The following is a 17,214-nucleotide window of genomic DNA, read 5'->3' as shown; positions in this document are numbered from 1 at the left end:
ACAATTTTCGCATATGATGGCTTCCCTCATCTATTTGGTTTGGCTGGATTTCCCACCTTGGGATTGGAATTCCATGTCAACTAGGTAGCTCACTGTTTGGATCAATTCATTTTCTAGTGTTTGTATATAATCAAACTTTAAGTCTAGCCTTTTTTAAACCCAGCCAGAGTAGGACATAATTCAGAATCTTGAACTTTGCTTAACCACTACTGCCGCTGCATATCAAAAAACCCTGGGAATTCCACAGCCTGGGGATTCCAACCACTATGGAATACCGACCCCACTATCCAAACACACCAACAAAACTTGTTTTCTTAATCGAACATGAGAAATGCATCTGTAAAAATAAATACTTGAAACAAATGGTGATAAGGTGGGAGAAGTCGGTCTGTGGACAAGTTTTAGGATGTTAAAGCAAGCTGCTGTTTGGCTTTGGTTTGATAATAATTATAATTAAAAAGTGGCACCTTTAAAACCATATGAAAATATCATAAAGAATAGCTCTTTAGAACAACCAACGGATGGTTCCTTCATTTCAACTATGAACCCAAGGTGGATAATGGGAAAATAGGTGAGCGCGTTTTTCATCTTTTCCTTTTGATTACAAAATTTTCATACATACGCATTCAAAAGATACAACACAGACAGACCCAGCCTCTCCAACATTCCTGCAAAATTTTCCCTATGTAGAAAGATACAACACTTCGCATTCAGTTGTCCAACAAAAATGCAGGGAACGAAAGTAGAGGAAGGAAATTTCCAAGGCCAAGACTCACAAGCCGGTATTCACATTCCTTGCAACCTGGGGCTGGTGCCAGTAATCCGTAATAATTCAGTGATGTTCATGCGCTGGCTTGTCCAGCAGTGCTCTACTGCGTTTCTTCGGCGAAGGCGTACAAGGTGAAGTCTCCACATAGTTGGCTGGAACCATGCTACCCTGCATTTCTGAAAACGATGGCGGACCAGCCCATGCCAGAGGGTTCACTGCAAGCCAGTTTTAGATCAGTTAACTGCTGAGGGCACATCTTACCATTAAAAAGAGAGGCCAATCAATTAATGATACGGTCACTGCAGATAGATGTACTCTGTGGATGTGAGAACTCTATAAAGTGAACAAACCATCAGCAACATTAAAGATGATCGGAGAAGACCATTCCGAAAATATGTGGAACCAACGCATAATATTATTTTCCAGTAAGAAAACCAGAGACCTTATGACAATCATTCATTTCTTCAATGTGGTTATATGCTAAAAACTTAAAAAAAAAAATCTTAGACTTTTTCTATCAGAATTGCTGCAACCAACCTTGTCCAAACCACCACCGATGTTAAAGGTGTTTGGGACCATTTCTCTATTTTGATCGCAAATCCAACATTTACCTTACTCTTTACAAAGAAGAATTTGCATTTATTTTTGTAACTTCTGTACGGATTTACAATCAACAAGTTCAGTATGCTCATCCATAAATAAAAAGTTACCAGCTAAGCAGAACATGCACATCCCCGGGTTTAAGCCCCACAGCAAGTTGCAGGAAAGAACACATGTTTAACCCCACAGAGATCCCCAGGTCCCACATGGTTTTCGGGGCTTTGAGCCAAAGAATTCATGTTACATGTTTGTTCCAACTTTTGGGTTGAATGAGATAGCTGGACAGTTATGCCCCACCATCATAACCGATGGGTCTCAGGTTTGAATCCACAGGGTTTATTTCCCCAGCTTCCCTATCCCAAAAAAGAGTTTATCCCAACCTTGGAAAAGAATAGCTATCATATGACTTTTCTGAGAAATCAGTCCAATTTTGTAGACCACGGTCATCAGATGAATAGGAATCACAGAATACAAAAAAGGCAAGAGTTTGGAACATTGAATAGCCAGTAACCATAGAACATCTGGTATCGGTTGAGGGTGCATTTGGGAAAGAGGTATATAATGAGAAGCAGCAATCCATCCCATGCTCCCACTAAAGCTCTCATTTGAAGAAAAAAATAATCTCACTTGTAAGATTTCTTGATATGCCAATTTGACTGTGAAATGAGCAACTAATAATGGCTCTGACTTGTTTCTTGTAGATTATTCTAGTAAGCTGCACAATATGGATAAGGCTGCAAACACGAGGATGAACCATTTTCATGAAGTTTTACACTATATATAGTATATAAGAGGATACGACGCAGGAGTGAAAATGGAGTATCCATGGGATGTAGATGGCAAGTTACCATCTTGTCCTTTTTTCTAGTTGCAAACTTCTCGATGTTAAACAACACGTTATATTAAATCAAAGGTATATGGGAAGATGATGTGGATTTGAGCATTCTGAGATTTTTATCCATTACCTCCTAATGAGATTCATTATCTAAGGAGTTGAGGTCTATGATTCATTTCATATGACTTCTGAGACTTTCATGTATTACTTCCTAATCTGATTCAATATCGAGCGATCTTGAGGCCTTTGATCCATCTCATACCAATTATAGATGTATATGCAGCAGTCAAGCCTCGTGAATTTTAGTCCAAATTAATGGCTCTGACATCTTTTCTTGTAGAATATTCCAGTAAGCTGTGCAACATGGGTAAGACTGCCAATAGGAGGATTGACCATTTTCATAAAGTTTTCCATTATAGATAGAACATAAGGGGATATGATGCACGAGTGAAAATGGAGTATCAATGTGATGTAGCTGGGTAAGTTTTAATCTTTTCCTCCCTTTTCTAGTTGCATGATTCTCGTTAAATAGCAAGTTCAAAACATTATATTCAATCAAAGGTATATGTGAAGATGACGTAGGTTTGAGCCTTCTGAATTTTTTATCCAACACCACCTAATGTGATTCATTATCTAAGGATTTTGAGGTCTATGATTTATTTCATACGCTTTCTGAGACTTTTATGCATTACTTCCTAATGTGATTCAATATTGAGAGATCTCGAGGCCTTTCATTCACCTCATACCAATTACAGACGTATATGTAGCAACATAGCCTAGTGAATTTTAGTCTGAATTAATAATTTCAGATCCAAAATTTCTTTCCGCATTTTTCTAGATCGAATATTGTCTTTTGGATATAGCCATTTTGTCTTTTGATGCACTTGCTTTCTCATATTTTGATATCATGTATAACACTTGTGATTTCTTTGTTACCTTATCACACAATGATCTACAGTATCATGTTTTGTATCCTGTTTTACAAGCCAAGATACAGTGATAAAACAAACAAACTTCAACATTGCCTTATTTCGTTACCAATTAATCATTGTCATCCTTCAATTAATCGGTTGATTTTTCTTTTTCTTTCAAATTTTCTTGAAGCTTACATCATTATACTCCAATTCTGCTTCAAGAGATCCCTAGACTTATGCATACAGAGAGACATTGAAAATGAACAAGAAAGTTTTAAAACTTGATGATGGACCATGAGCTCTATCCATCTTTCATACTTTAATGTTTTGAAATATCAGATTAAACAAAGATCAGTGTAAAAATAGAATCACAAAAGGGTTTGGACGAACTAGCATAATTTCAAGCACTTCCTATAATGGCATTTGCCTCCATGAACTAATGATGAAAGAACAAACAATCATGTAACCATCTTAAGCTGAACCTAGTGCCTTGGTGATTAAATATTTTAAAAATGTCATCAGTCAAGCAAAGCAGCAAACTGAGTTTTTTCCTTCAAAATTTTCACGACAATTTACTAATTGAATCAGTTTTTTATCCATTAACCACAATTTTGCAGCAACCATGTTTTTCTCTTTAAAAAACTTTATTTTACAGTGATCATGAAATCTTGCTGCATCTAAAACTTGGCTATACAATATGCACCACTCTTGGAGTTACTTAGAAATAGCTGAAGCACTTTGAGAGCTAATAAAACTGCAGAAGCAGCCAGACCAGTTAGAAGAAATGGAATTTGCATCATTCTACATGTTATCTGCTCATCTCAGCTTGCCAAAACATAAAGTTGAAAACTTCAAAAGTTTCATTTGTGATCTAAAGAAGATTCCACATACACAGTATATATTCAGAATAAAGATGGATTATCTATGTGCAGTAGGTCATGAAAGCAAAAAGTGCTCCACTAGCCAAAAACAAACTAGCAAAACAAATTCCGTAAGTACTAAACACTAAGGAACTCTGTCGCCATTCGACAGATTCTTGGAGCTCAAAAAGTGCATAAGAAAAACAAATCCATTTCAGTAATCAACTAAATTGGTTGATCAGATCTATATACCTGTTGTGGGTTCTACAGGTTCTGGCAAACCAAGACCCGCATCACCACCTGAAATAGCAGGAGGTGCACGAGCTGAGCTTCGCTTTCTCACATACCCATCATTTAGTGGCCTTGGTGTTTGATATGAGAACTGAGATAGATTTACACCTGCATGCATGTATTCCGGATGGTCGAGCAAAAACCTGAATTATACAAGAAAATGAAAATTCCGTCAACATCACAATCTCCTACTTGTCTTTGCTCTTCAGCATTTTAATCCACATACAACAACTTCACTTGCTTATACAGTTAACCAATCGACTAGTTCATTGTGTAATATCACTATATGTGAAAAGAGAGAGACTGAAGTTAGAGGCATACTTCTGAACCTCAACCATTGAACGTAATCTCTTCCCTGTAGGCGCAACATAGTAGCTGGAAAAAGGTACTGAGTCAGGAAAACAATTGTCTAGAGAAACAAAAGAGCTCACAATAGACTGAGACATGAAAGAACATAAAAGAACACTAACACTGAATCTTCCAACCCTCAAAGTCAAAACAATAATGTATTTGAAAGTTAGTACAATAATATTGTATTTCAGCATGTCACTACCATTTAGGGCTTGTTTGTTTCATTCCCATGGAAGGTAAAGGACTTCCATGAGAATGCTTTCATAGCGGAGGAGGTACGAAAGGATTTGCACATGAAAAGTGGTAGGTGGTGGAAAAAACTGGGGCCCACTTGTGCGAGCATGACACTTTTCTACCATGATGAGTTGATGGGAAAGGGATGCCAGCTCAGCACTTTCCCATGAAAACTACATGAAACAAACAGGCCCTTAGACTGCAGGGAAAAGAAAAAGGACGGCAAAACAGGCAAGAATTACACAGCATAAAAGCAGTCAAAGGGTAGTGAAGGAAATCAGACACCTAAAAGCAAAAGTGGACTGGCCTCCTCGCTTTCATAACTAATCTGACATCAACAGATCACTATTCAATACTAGAACTTGTTCTCCAAAGAATAAAGATCACCAAGAACAAAAGCCCAATGTAGTAAGGATGACCATTGCAAGAACTCTCCAGATACATCTATCAAAAATGCATGTGTCAGATTCCTCCCATTATTTAGTAATACTTTTAGAGAATTAACTAACCAAATTTAGAATCAATTTAACCTGTAAGACTTGAATGTAGGTCATGCTAGTCAATGTAACATGAGCACTTATCAGCCACAAATATTGGCATTTTTTCTTAAAATGTCATGATTTTAACATAAGATTTACACACACACACACACACACACACACACACACACACACACACACACACACACACACACACACACATATATATATATATATATATATATATATATATATCCTAAAAAAAACTAGTTTAAGAATGTCATCTAGTTTCATAATATCTTGTTTTTATCACAATATTAGTGTGACATATTTTTTATGTTTTTCTTATATGTTTACATATTTTCTTATGCATTTTAAGATTTAATATACTGATTAGTTTTTCTGAGAATTTCCCAACAAAAACAATTTTTTCTAATTTATCGGAAGATTTTCCTTTGCTGAGGAAATCCCAATAACAAGATTTGCAACTACAGTAATTAAAACATTCAGCCTACATGTATCAATCCTACTACTAGCTACTTTGTGGTACTCCACACACACCGACAGTCTTCTATACCTCGCACACATCTGTTGAAAATATTAGAATATTATACCAGTCATACTAGTTTAATATTGCCACCCTACTCTGAACCCAAGAGACATTGCCACTAGTCAACCTTATTTAAGAAATGGATTCCATCAGCTTGAGTAAAAGGTTATGAATGTTAACATAGGCAAAAACAAGTCACTTGTTTTAGGTCATGGGGATGTAACATATTTTATATACTTTTCTTGTCATTGTGTACAAACAAACATAATCCTCTCTCAACTTGAAGCTTAATCATAAAGAAATACAACAAAAAAACACAGAACCTCCTTCCACCCCTCTACATATAGATATAAAAGTACCATGACGGTCATCCTTGACACAATGCACACAGCCTTATATTGCCCTTTGCTCAGATAAAAATATGTATATCCGCTGCACTTTTTTCAATATGAATATTCTGCACCAACTTTATTGTGGTGTCAACCTTCAAGCACTGCGAGTCCAAACAAGATGGTTGTATTTCATAAACAGAACTCTTCATGGCCTATTTATGGGTAATATGTACAACGTGATGGTGTGTTAGATGACCATTACTCTCTCTCTCTCTATATATATATATATAGAGAGAGAGAGAGAGGTAAAGCTGAACAATAAAGACAAAAAATCATGCCCGTGTTGGTTTCACTTTTCCAATATATTTTTCACATTCGAATACATGACAAAATTACAAGCTATTTATGCCCCTAAAAGACCATATATTTCAGCCTATGTCACATGGGTACTCCATTTTGCCTCCAGTTCTGCATCCTCTTATATGCTAGTCATATTGGAAACTTCATAAAAACCACCATAACTCACCATCGACAGCTGTATCCATGTGACAGATTTCAGCACACTGTATAATACATGAAGCGTAAAAAGCCAAATAAATTGGCATTTATAAGAGAAATTAGTCTGGTATGCTGCTATCTGAAGGCTGCTCTTCACAATCTTGCTTTCAGCAGCTATGTAATATACAACTAATTGAAGAAATCCAACAGATGAGACACAATTGATAATGACAAGAGGGAGATTCATCCAAGTATAAGCCTAAGCATCCACGTCAGATCATAGTGTGGATGGAGGTTGGCAATTCTGACAGGATGCAGCTGGAAACTACAGGGAGCAAGGGCCAAAAGGATGATCATACAATTAAGCTACGAACCAAGCACTAATACCCTACCTATCTATCTCTAGAATCTAATTAAAAAATGTAAAGCAAATTTTCATTGTGGATGGTGCTTCAGAAAAACATATATGCACGCATGAATGCACAGTGCAGCACAATAAAAATTACAAACAGAGCAATTACCAAATGTGTAAGATACAGTAGGCACTCAACTGACTTTGCCTAAAATTAAGGGAGGACCATTATAAATTGCAAACTGGTATTGATGCAGTATAGTATCACTACTGACCAATCTAATATGACAAAGTGCATAACTACTAGTTTGTCTCCAGACATAATAGCCGAACTAGCATATACAATAAGTGATACTTTTCCTTAAGAGTGCTTCAGTATCATATGCTGTATGCGGGGTAAAGTTATGATCTTGTTCCATCCAATCAAGTGGTAGCACCTTCATGTGGAAAAATACAAAATACTAAAAAAGTCCAAGTTTAACTTTCAATACCCTTAGAATATCCTATGTTAGCAGGAATCAAGAAGATTAAAGTTATCTTGTTCCATATACTTGAACAATAGCACCTTCAGTTGGGAAATACTAAAAAACATCTAAGTTTAACTTTCAACACCCTCAGTTTGTCATATTGGCAAGACGCAAGAAGGTATGATTAGATAAAGTGATGCGCACAAGAGAGAGAGAGAAAGAGAGCTGGACCGATTCAGTCATAAGCTGCTTGCACTGTTGCATACTCCAGCAGGTATGGGTTTTGCAAACAAGAAACAATCAAGAACAGAAGAGATTCTTTTTTTTAATTCCTTCCTATCTGTTCTCAGGAGAGGAAATCATCATTCTACTGCAATAACCATCATGAAAGGACAACAGAACCAGGAATCTAAAAGACAAAAGCAAGAACTGGATAAAACATAACTCTTTCAAACTTTCAATGAAACCAGGAAATTCAAGCTAGCAGGACAGAGATTAAGCATACATACACATCAGCAAATCGAGTGCTCCCTTCACTCCGAATCCGCAGCAATCTTTCCCATCCAGGAGGGGGCTGAGATATATTTGGTTTATCAATTGCCCAAATCCTGGTTTCATCTGGTTCCAGATCTTGTGGGTCATCACAGGATATATCTGGACGCCATTTCTTTGCATATTCACAAATGAATGGATCGTCAATGATAGTCTCTCGTATAGCTTCATATTCTTCCTTGGTTGGAATTACTCTCCATTTCAAGCACACTGCACACTGAACAGTAAATGTCCCAATGGAAGGCAAAACTCTGTGTGAAGAGTATTTGCTTGAAGATTTACTGCAGTTCTGTGTTTGATAATCATCAGGCACACTGGAAGGGGAAATCTGGCTAAGCTGATCTGATCCAGGCTCATAAACTACTAACTGGTTTGAAATATTAGCAGGATATTCATCTACAACTCTCTGTATCATTAGAGGGGAAACAACTTCAGGATTATGAAGAGCGCCTTCCTGTGAAAGTGGAACCTTTGAATCAACAAAATCATCCCTCTCTTTTTTAGGTACAAGAAGTTTTGGTTGCCCCTTTTCTGATTCAAGCAACTGTTCCTTTTCTTTCTTAGGCACAAGAAGTACAGCTCCTTGTTGGGAATGCATCTGGACAAGCACAATAACTGTTAAATCACAAGCCATGGCAAAACTATCACAATTGGCATTGGCAAAAGAAGCTTATGCACTCATTTTCAAACACTTACAAGCCATAAGCTTTTCAAGATGGAGGAGTGGAAATTTGAAATGGAAAACCACATGTAGAAAATTTTGGGATAGCATCTAGTTGCTTCGGAAACAACATGGATGAAAGAGACAGATGCTGCTGCAATGGTATAAAGTGCGTTGGTTTTCAGAAGTCACAATACTCTAGACAGGCAAATATAATCACGTGTGTTCACTTACCTATGACCTTGCCCATTGTTATATATATATATATATATATATATGGGTTTCTGTAACATTAAACTCATGGTTGGCTTTCTCGAAACTCGGTATCGGATAGCCCATTTGCAACTCAGTGACTCGGACAATTCAAAGTTTTTTTATTAAAAAATTATAAAAACTCATATATTATGATTTTATACCAAAAAATAAATAACCTAAGATCTAAAATCAATCATAAAGACTATAAAAAACAGAAAGACACATTGAATACCATCATGAGCATCAATAATAAGCAAAAAAAAAACATCAAAAATTCTAAAAAGTTTATCAGAATAAACAACCAAGTAAGCAACCTTCAAGAGGACAAAAACATAGACAAAACCATGCAATTAGCCTTCCATAGTTTCAAATTCACACAAACATACAGGGAAAAACTTAAATCAAACAAATATGTGACCATAGGTGATATAATCATGTTCAGAATCCTGGTATTGAAGAGCATCGAAGGGAATTTTGCAGAATTCGCAATTTCATATTTGTTGTTTCAGACGAAAGAGTTGGCAACACGGTGGACATGGATGGGATTTGGCAGCACCAAACCCATCCCTCCCATCTCCCAAAACTGGCTAAAATCCTACAACCTCACAGAAGTTGATGTTGCAAAATTCAATTTCTGATGTGCCTCTCATCACCATCCGACCATCTTTGGTGACCTTTGCCACCCACAGCAACCACTGTTTATCACTCATTATTGAACAATACCCATCTACCATGACCGTTTTGCCAAAAAACAAAAAACCACTGAACTCAGTTCAACACCTAAAACCCAACTTCCTTTCAATAAAACCATAGCCCTAACACCTGAACCTTTCATGCATCAGTTACAAAGTTTAAATTCCATGCAACGAGAGAGAGAGAGAGAGTACCGCCTTCAAGCTCTGAATCTACCATCATAAACAGTCTCCGATGCCAGAAAACGGTGGTGGAGGTCGGAGGAGATAGACCTCAAGAGTGAGGGGTCGTGAGAGTCGAGAGAAGGGCCATGAGACGGTGAGACTCAATCGAGATTCGAGAAAGGGAAGGAGGGCTCGAGCCAACCGACAAAATCTCAATCGCCGATGCCGAAAAACAATGGCGGAGGTCGGAGGGGGATGGACTGTAGGAGAGAGGGGTCATGAGAGTTGATATTCGAGAGAGGGGTCGTGAGACAGTGAGACTCAGTCAAGATTCGAGAGAGGGAAAGAGAGCTCGAGCCTGCTGCCAGAATCTCAGTCGTTGTGCCAAAAAACGGTGCCGGAGGCCGGAGGGGGATGGACTGAGTCTCACAGCAGGAGAGAGGAGTCGTGAGTTGTGACTCGCAAGACAGTGAGTGAGGGAAAGACCAAAAGAGGTCTTTAGGGTTTCAAAAATCAAAGCATCGTGACTCGGCCGATTCGTATCGGTCTCGTGACTCCGAGTTTTGTGGTCAAATCAGCCGAGTTTCAAGTTAAAATGAGTCATGCTGTGTTTTTTTTTTACTCGGACATGTACAGATCCAATTTGACTCAGTCAAGTCCCGAGTCAACTCTACGAGAAATCCAACCATGAGTAAACTAGTAATATTTAACATCAACTACATTCAACTGATTAAAATGACCAAAACACCCTAAAAATAATGCCATTTTTTAAAATACATGTTTACCTTTTAGGGTCAAAAAGTAACTTTCACTTAAGAAATTTAAATACGAAAAGTACACCTTTTTAGTTTTTTGAAGAAAAAGTACTACTTTTTACTACCTTCAATCTAAAGACCCACTTTACTCGGGAAAAGTGATCATTGCCCCCCTCCCTTCCCAACAAGACAACTCCTAACTTTTTCAAGGCCTAAGACAGATATAATTTTCCAAGATGTATGTGCATAATCAGTTACTACATAGACTAGAAAATGATAGGCAAACTTGTTCCTCAAGAATGGACTACATTTCAGATATTAGAATTGCCACCATTTGACACTAGTTCTACTTTACTAGTTGCTTCAAATGACATTGCTTCCATACTCATATATCAACGTTTGGACATATCAATTCAGGAAAAACTGCCATTTCCATAAATTTGGCTCTTCAAACTAACAAAACTTGTTTAAGAATTAAGAATTTGAAAAGTTGCTCAATTTGAGATAAGCACATACTACCAGAGCCCTTCAACACAAGCTTCAATAGATACTAGAATCACATGGTGCTAAAACAAGTTTCAAGGTGTCTCCATTTGACTCTTCTAACAAATAGAAAAGTATGCAAAACCTTCCTCATGGCACCCCTCGCCAGCTAGGTATGGAAAATAAGGATTTCATGTTGGCCATGGGTCACTGTTTCCGGCTTGCGAAAAAGAAAGATCTTGACACTAGTGATATCTGCAACTTGTGCAGCAGTTCAGAAATATCTAAACACTCATGGTGCAGCAGATAGAACTAATTACCCCTAAATCTCTGTAAGCTAGCCTGAAACAGCTTACTTTGGTGCAGCAGATAGAGGTCCATCATGCACAACCTATATTTATCAGATTACCTAACAGATATCTTGCCTCTCAAAGTTCTCTGCAGTTATCACATTGGCTCTAAGCATCTCCTATGCCACATTTAAAAATTCCACGAGCTCGTAATTAGCACTTATGTTTGTTGAGTTTGGATGAGAATTCAATATCATAACAAACACTACCATCACATTAGCAAGCGGACTGAATAACTAGACCACAGTTGATATAGATGTCATTGTCCTTGCTAAGTTAAGAGAGTAAATTAAACCCATTATGACACCACTATCCACACTTAGCTTAGACAGTAGATCAGAACCTTATTCTTCATATTACTTTTATGGTTGAACAGTGAAGTCATATCAAGCTAACCAACAACATATCAGGCTTGGTGCCAAAAAAGAGAAGGAAAGTTTTTTCATATAAAAAATACCAAACAGTCACCAAATCAGCATTCTCAAGATTTTCCTTGACACGTGCTTTGATCGACCAACATGATTGTTGAATCAAGATTATCATCCCAGAACAAACCATGGCGTCAGCATTTAATAACAAGAACAAAGGAACCTAAAGGTAGAATGGACAAATGCCAACAATGATTCCACAAGTTCTTTAAACATTATTTGATGTTTGTGTTAACCAACATAATAAAAACTCCAGGGCAGAAACCTAATCCAAAAGAAACAAAGATTAGTGGATAATCCACATATGGAGACCCCTCAACATGGCATTAATTGAAAATAGAACTGCCAGTTTCACATCTGGTACAAACCACTAGTTTGTTTTGCATCAATCTGACCATGATACACACATAGGTTATCTCAAGATTTTCTCAGCAACAAAATATGCAAGGAAAGTGCTTCACATACCTTCTTACTTGAAAAATATTCCACAGCTTCCCCTACCCGTGGAAATTTTCTTTACAGTTTCTTATATTAGATAACTATCACCCACCAGAAGCACCCCTTGGCCCTCACGGACGGGATGTTTCTCATTCAGTGGACCTTTTGAATGTGGTGCTTCTGATTCAGCCTGATCATGGCCAGAAATGATAACCAACAAGATCGTGCGTGTGTTTGCATGCCACAGGGTCATGAGTAAGGTTACAAATTGCAGGGCTATTAACCTTCTAAAAGTACGCATTATCATAAGAATAAGTGTATAAGACTTTTTAAGACACATTTGCAACGCCCAGGGAATGTATGGAAGAAGAAGCCGACGAAGAGAAAAAAGAAGGGAAGAAGACGTAGAAGAGAAGAAGATGGGAATGAGAGAAGAATACAAGAAAGGAAAGAAAGTCTAACAGATTTAACCTCCAATCTTGTTCGAGATCGAAAAGCCACTCGAAAATGATATGAGATGATTCAAAAAGCAACACGAAACTTATCCAGATTTCTCCACCGAAACGACTTCCAGCAAATCGCAAACGAGAAACAAACAAATGAACAAAACTCCAGACCTTCCCCAGAAAACCTACACAGATTAAATACCCAAAACCCGCGGGAAAACGACCTAAACTTTCAGATTCCTCGCACAGAATGCCAGGAATTCCACACACCACCCGAAATCCGTCGAAACCGAGTCCAAAAGAAACGAAACCTAGCTAGCATTTTTCGAGCAAAATTTCCTCTGGATAAAACCCATCAGAATCGGAAAAAACGCGCAGATATACAGAAATCGCGAAAAAAGAAAAGGAAAACAACGGAGAAAAAAAAGTGGCAGAGGGATCCTCACCTTCAGAGATCGAATGAGAGAGGGAGACGCTTCACCCCAGGCGATGCATCGCGTGAAGGAGGGCACGAAGGAATCCTCCAGTAATCCTGAGGAAGGAATCCGGTGAGCCAAACGCTTCCTCCCTCCCTCCCACCCTCCCTCCCCCTTTTTCCTCTTTCGCCTCTGGATTATTTTCGAATCCCGTTTTTCGACCTTGATGTTGCCGAAAGGGCAACGAGAGGGAGAAACTGCATTTATAGTACTCGCTTCTCCACGAAAGATGATGTACACGTTTACTATTTTATCCCTGATGTCTTTTACATATGACAACGAAAACACATAATTTTAAATCTCCGACTCACTGTATCATAATTGTGACGGGTCACTGTGGATCGAACCGATTCGTTTCTAAATCGAAAAGTGGTTAGTGATCATATAGACTACCTTGGCATTTCGGTGGTTGGCATAATGATAAAAATAATTTGAAATGTTTTCCAAACTTTTTGATAATAAACAATTTAAATAAAACATAAATTCCAAAGAAAATTGTCATGATAGAATTGTGTCGTGATTGTTTTTCATTATATTTTTATAATTTCTTTAATGTGTCACTTTAAGTAAATTTTGGCATTGGGCTGCCTATTGTTACACCTATATAATATTTTTAAGCTAAAGATGATCGTACCTCACACTTTGCCAAAATCCTATCACCAAAATAGTAAAATAGTCAATTTTGTTAAGACTTTTTTACCCTTTTTCATGTTACAAACTCACGAAGTTAACAGGATATATTGCTGTGCTCGCCGGTTATTGCAAATTCTCACTTAAGTCTACTTATTTTTTTTGCCGACATCACCAAGCGAGCAAAAAATTATGTTATTTTTTGTTAATCATAAAATTTTAAATACCTTAGTAAAATCGTATGTTCTACACTAAAATCACATAAAACTATGGGAATCTTTTTTTCATTTATTTAACCCTCACTCAAATGTATGTTTGCTAGGGGTGTCAACGGGTTGGTTCTGGTTCAAACCCAGGTGAAACCAAACTTAGACCAAATTTTCAAGTATAGTATCGAATTTAAACCCGAGTCTAAGCAAGTCTACTATAAAAGAAACTAAAAGAAACCATACTCGGATCCAATAAGAACTACATGAACTAGACCTGGACCATACCCAATAAAATAATATTTTTTATCAGCTTAACATTGAAAATTTGTGAGTCTTAATCAAAACTTGGGTTTGGTATAAAATTTCATAAACTATATCTGAGTCAATGTATTAATCAAACCGTCAAATCTTCTTGTTTGTCACCATACATGGACCTTATAAGGTTTGGTCCAGATCGGGTTCAGGTAAACCAAATTTGTTGACACCCTAATATTCACAAATATTTTTTGTAATCTTCACGAACCGCACACAAACAAGTTTTGCAAACCTCCTTATGATCGTAACTTCGCAAATACCTTAATAAATTTGCGTATATTTGGTACTTATATAATATAATTTTCACAAGAAAAAATAGTTGTTTTATGTTGCGAACATAAAAACTTTTGAGACGTGATATATTTGTGTCTTTTCGCATAATTAAATATGTGATCTTTTAATAAAAAATACAGATTTTCATACAAGCAAAGTTAGGATTTCACATAATCTAAGTTTTTTGTGGTCTCCAACCAGTGGGAACGTATGGCCATTTTTTTATGGTCAAGCATCGACGATGAAAATATCGGCAACACTTCATCGACGAGTTTTTTCTGTAATGGCATTTTATGGTATGGTTGGCATAAGAAATGAAATCTGCAACCCATTTGCATAATAGAGAACGTGAATGATGATAATGTAGAATCGATAAGGGTTATATGGCTTTAACGAACTCTGATAGTGGGATAGAAGTGTTCAATGATGATCATGTAGAATCGATGGTACACTGTATTTCTCTCTATCAACATAGAGTCTGTAACACCCCAATTTTTAAATCTCAAAAATAGTAAAAAAAAATTAAAATACTTTTAAATTACTTTAACATAATAACAATGAAAAAAATCTATTGAGACCAAAACTTGGTGTGCTACTTCTCATATACATCATAACCATACAACATTGAAATTGAAAATTCAAATATTTATAACTTGAATTAAATATCCATAATTGACCAAAATTAAATATAATATTCAATTAACAAATTAATTAAAATATCAGAGTCTCAATCTAAAATGTTGGAGGTTTGAGAAATGTATGGCTCGGTTTCCATCGCAACCACCCGCCATCGCATGCAAGTCTACTCACTTCCTAAAAATATTAAAATTGAAGGGTCAGACATACAATATTTCAGTAGGGTAGAACTATATTAAACAAGTGAAGCAGAAATACGAAAGCAAAAATTACATCTAACTTTTCATACACTAAATCAAATTAAATCTAAAATAATTCAACATGCATTTTAATAATTCAAGTAAGCATATATCAAATATGCATTTTCATTTCAACTTAAGTAGGTAAAATGCATAAACAGTTAAAATGCATGCACTTACCAATGCATAAGTCATCCATATGCATGAGTCAATTCTTATATTTAATTATATATTTTTTTTATTATATGATGCATGTTGTACTTAGTTAGCACGCATATATTTAAGTTTCACTTCTTAGCCCCGTGGGTACAAACACAAGCAGACACATGGAACAAGGCCATGGCGCAGGTAGTGTTTTCATATTGGGGTGGCTTTAGCCTAACCAGACACATTTCACCAATCCTTGGTGAGGGATGACAAAAGCGAGAGAGACTTCCAACACCACCATCCCGATGCATCAGAATTTCACTCATGAATTTCTTTTCCTTACACTGTAGTCTATTGCAGAGGGATCTTCTATCTTCGCAAGTGGGGAGAAGCAACCTTTTGTGCTCAAAATAGAGTTTCACGAAGCCAGATGTATCGCTTACGCTCTCCTTGCAAGCTCTTACTTTAATGTTACATGTTTCACTTATTTAAATTAAATGCTTTACATGCAACATCATGATTGAATCCATCAAAGAGGATTCAACCACTTTTGGGCAATAGATGCATATATTAGAGCATTTCATTCGATAACATATTCATTTTTATAATTTGCAAACACACACGTGTATGTACATAAGCAATGTGATAAACATTCATAACTTGTATGTATCCACGCATTCACATTATCATAATAATAATAATAATAGAGATATGCATAAATATACAACATGGATAGCATTGAAACATTCTCAATAAAATTCGTAAGTAGGACATTTTTGTCCCATACTTAGCGCATAGTCACATAGGCAAACACATTTCCTTAATTAAACCTTTATTCATGCCTCCATATTGGGCATATCATTCTCTACATACGATGAAACTTTTGCAACATATATACAGTTTGCATATTGGTCGTAATGGCATGCACATCAATGAATAAATTACATAAGTGTTTGGGGTTTGGTTCTTAAACTGGTTTCAAACTTACGAAAGATCTAATTCTATTCGACTATTACAGAGTTTATAAAAAAAATTCATTCAGAATGGAGCTGATTTTTTCAAATTTGAAGAAAATTTGGTCAGCTTTTCACAGCCACAAATTGTTCATAAAAATTCAACCATATGAGAAAGTTACAAACGTTTTACTACAAACCTATATTTTTCTATTTCAACTATCACAGAACAGTACTCGGTCTATGCAAAGAGCCCAAAATTTTACAGTAGATATACAATTTTGTTAGATTTCTAATGCAATAAATCGTTTATTAAAATTCCTCCAGATAGAGGAGATACAAATAATTTACCGGTCAAGTATCAGGCTAGAAATACGTAATAGCGGTATATGTATTCGGATGGGGCCAAAACGGGTCACTCGAATATTTATTTTTGACTTTTCTTGCATGAATTAAATAAAAAATATATAAATTTCATACTACACTAAACTAGAATAATCTACAATAGACAAATCTATTTTTCTCAGTCGTTTGGTCGAAAAAACAGACCCCTCTCCCACGTGGCTTGATTTCATAGAA

The 17,214-nt window shown here is 36.6% G+C and overlaps 1 protein-coding gene across 1 annotated transcript; it reads right to left on the bottom strand.

Moving 5' to 3' along the window:
* Nucleotides 1–468: 468 nt before the first annotated feature.
* On the bottom strand, nt 469–13,403 carry LOC149833795 (methyl-CpG-binding domain-containing protein 2-like). The gene is made up of 5 exons (XM_090011026.1): nt 13,204–13,403; nt 8,042–8,682; nt 4,591–4,644; nt 4,231–4,412; nt 469–984 (listed from the first exon to the last, which is right to left on the bottom strand). The coding sequence occupies exons 2-5, from the start codon at nt 8,680–8,682 to the stop codon at nt 833–835; spliced, it is 1,029 nt and encodes a 342-aa protein (XP_089867152.1). The 5' UTR covers nt 13,204–13,403; the 3' UTR covers nt 469–832.
* Nucleotides 13,404–17,214: the final 3,811 nt, after the last annotated feature.

The sequence above is a fragment of the Nuphar pumila genome, chromosome 6 (assembly GCF_984573655.1).
Source record: "Nuphar pumila chromosome 6, dmNupPumi1.hap1.1, whole genome shotgun sequence".
Classification (NCBI taxonomy): domain Eukaryota; kingdom Viridiplantae; phylum Streptophyta; class Magnoliopsida; order Nymphaeales; family Nymphaeaceae; genus Nuphar; species Nuphar pumila.
The sequence above is the reverse complement of the archived record's forward strand: the minus strand, read 5'-3'. Positions and strand labels throughout refer to the sequence as shown.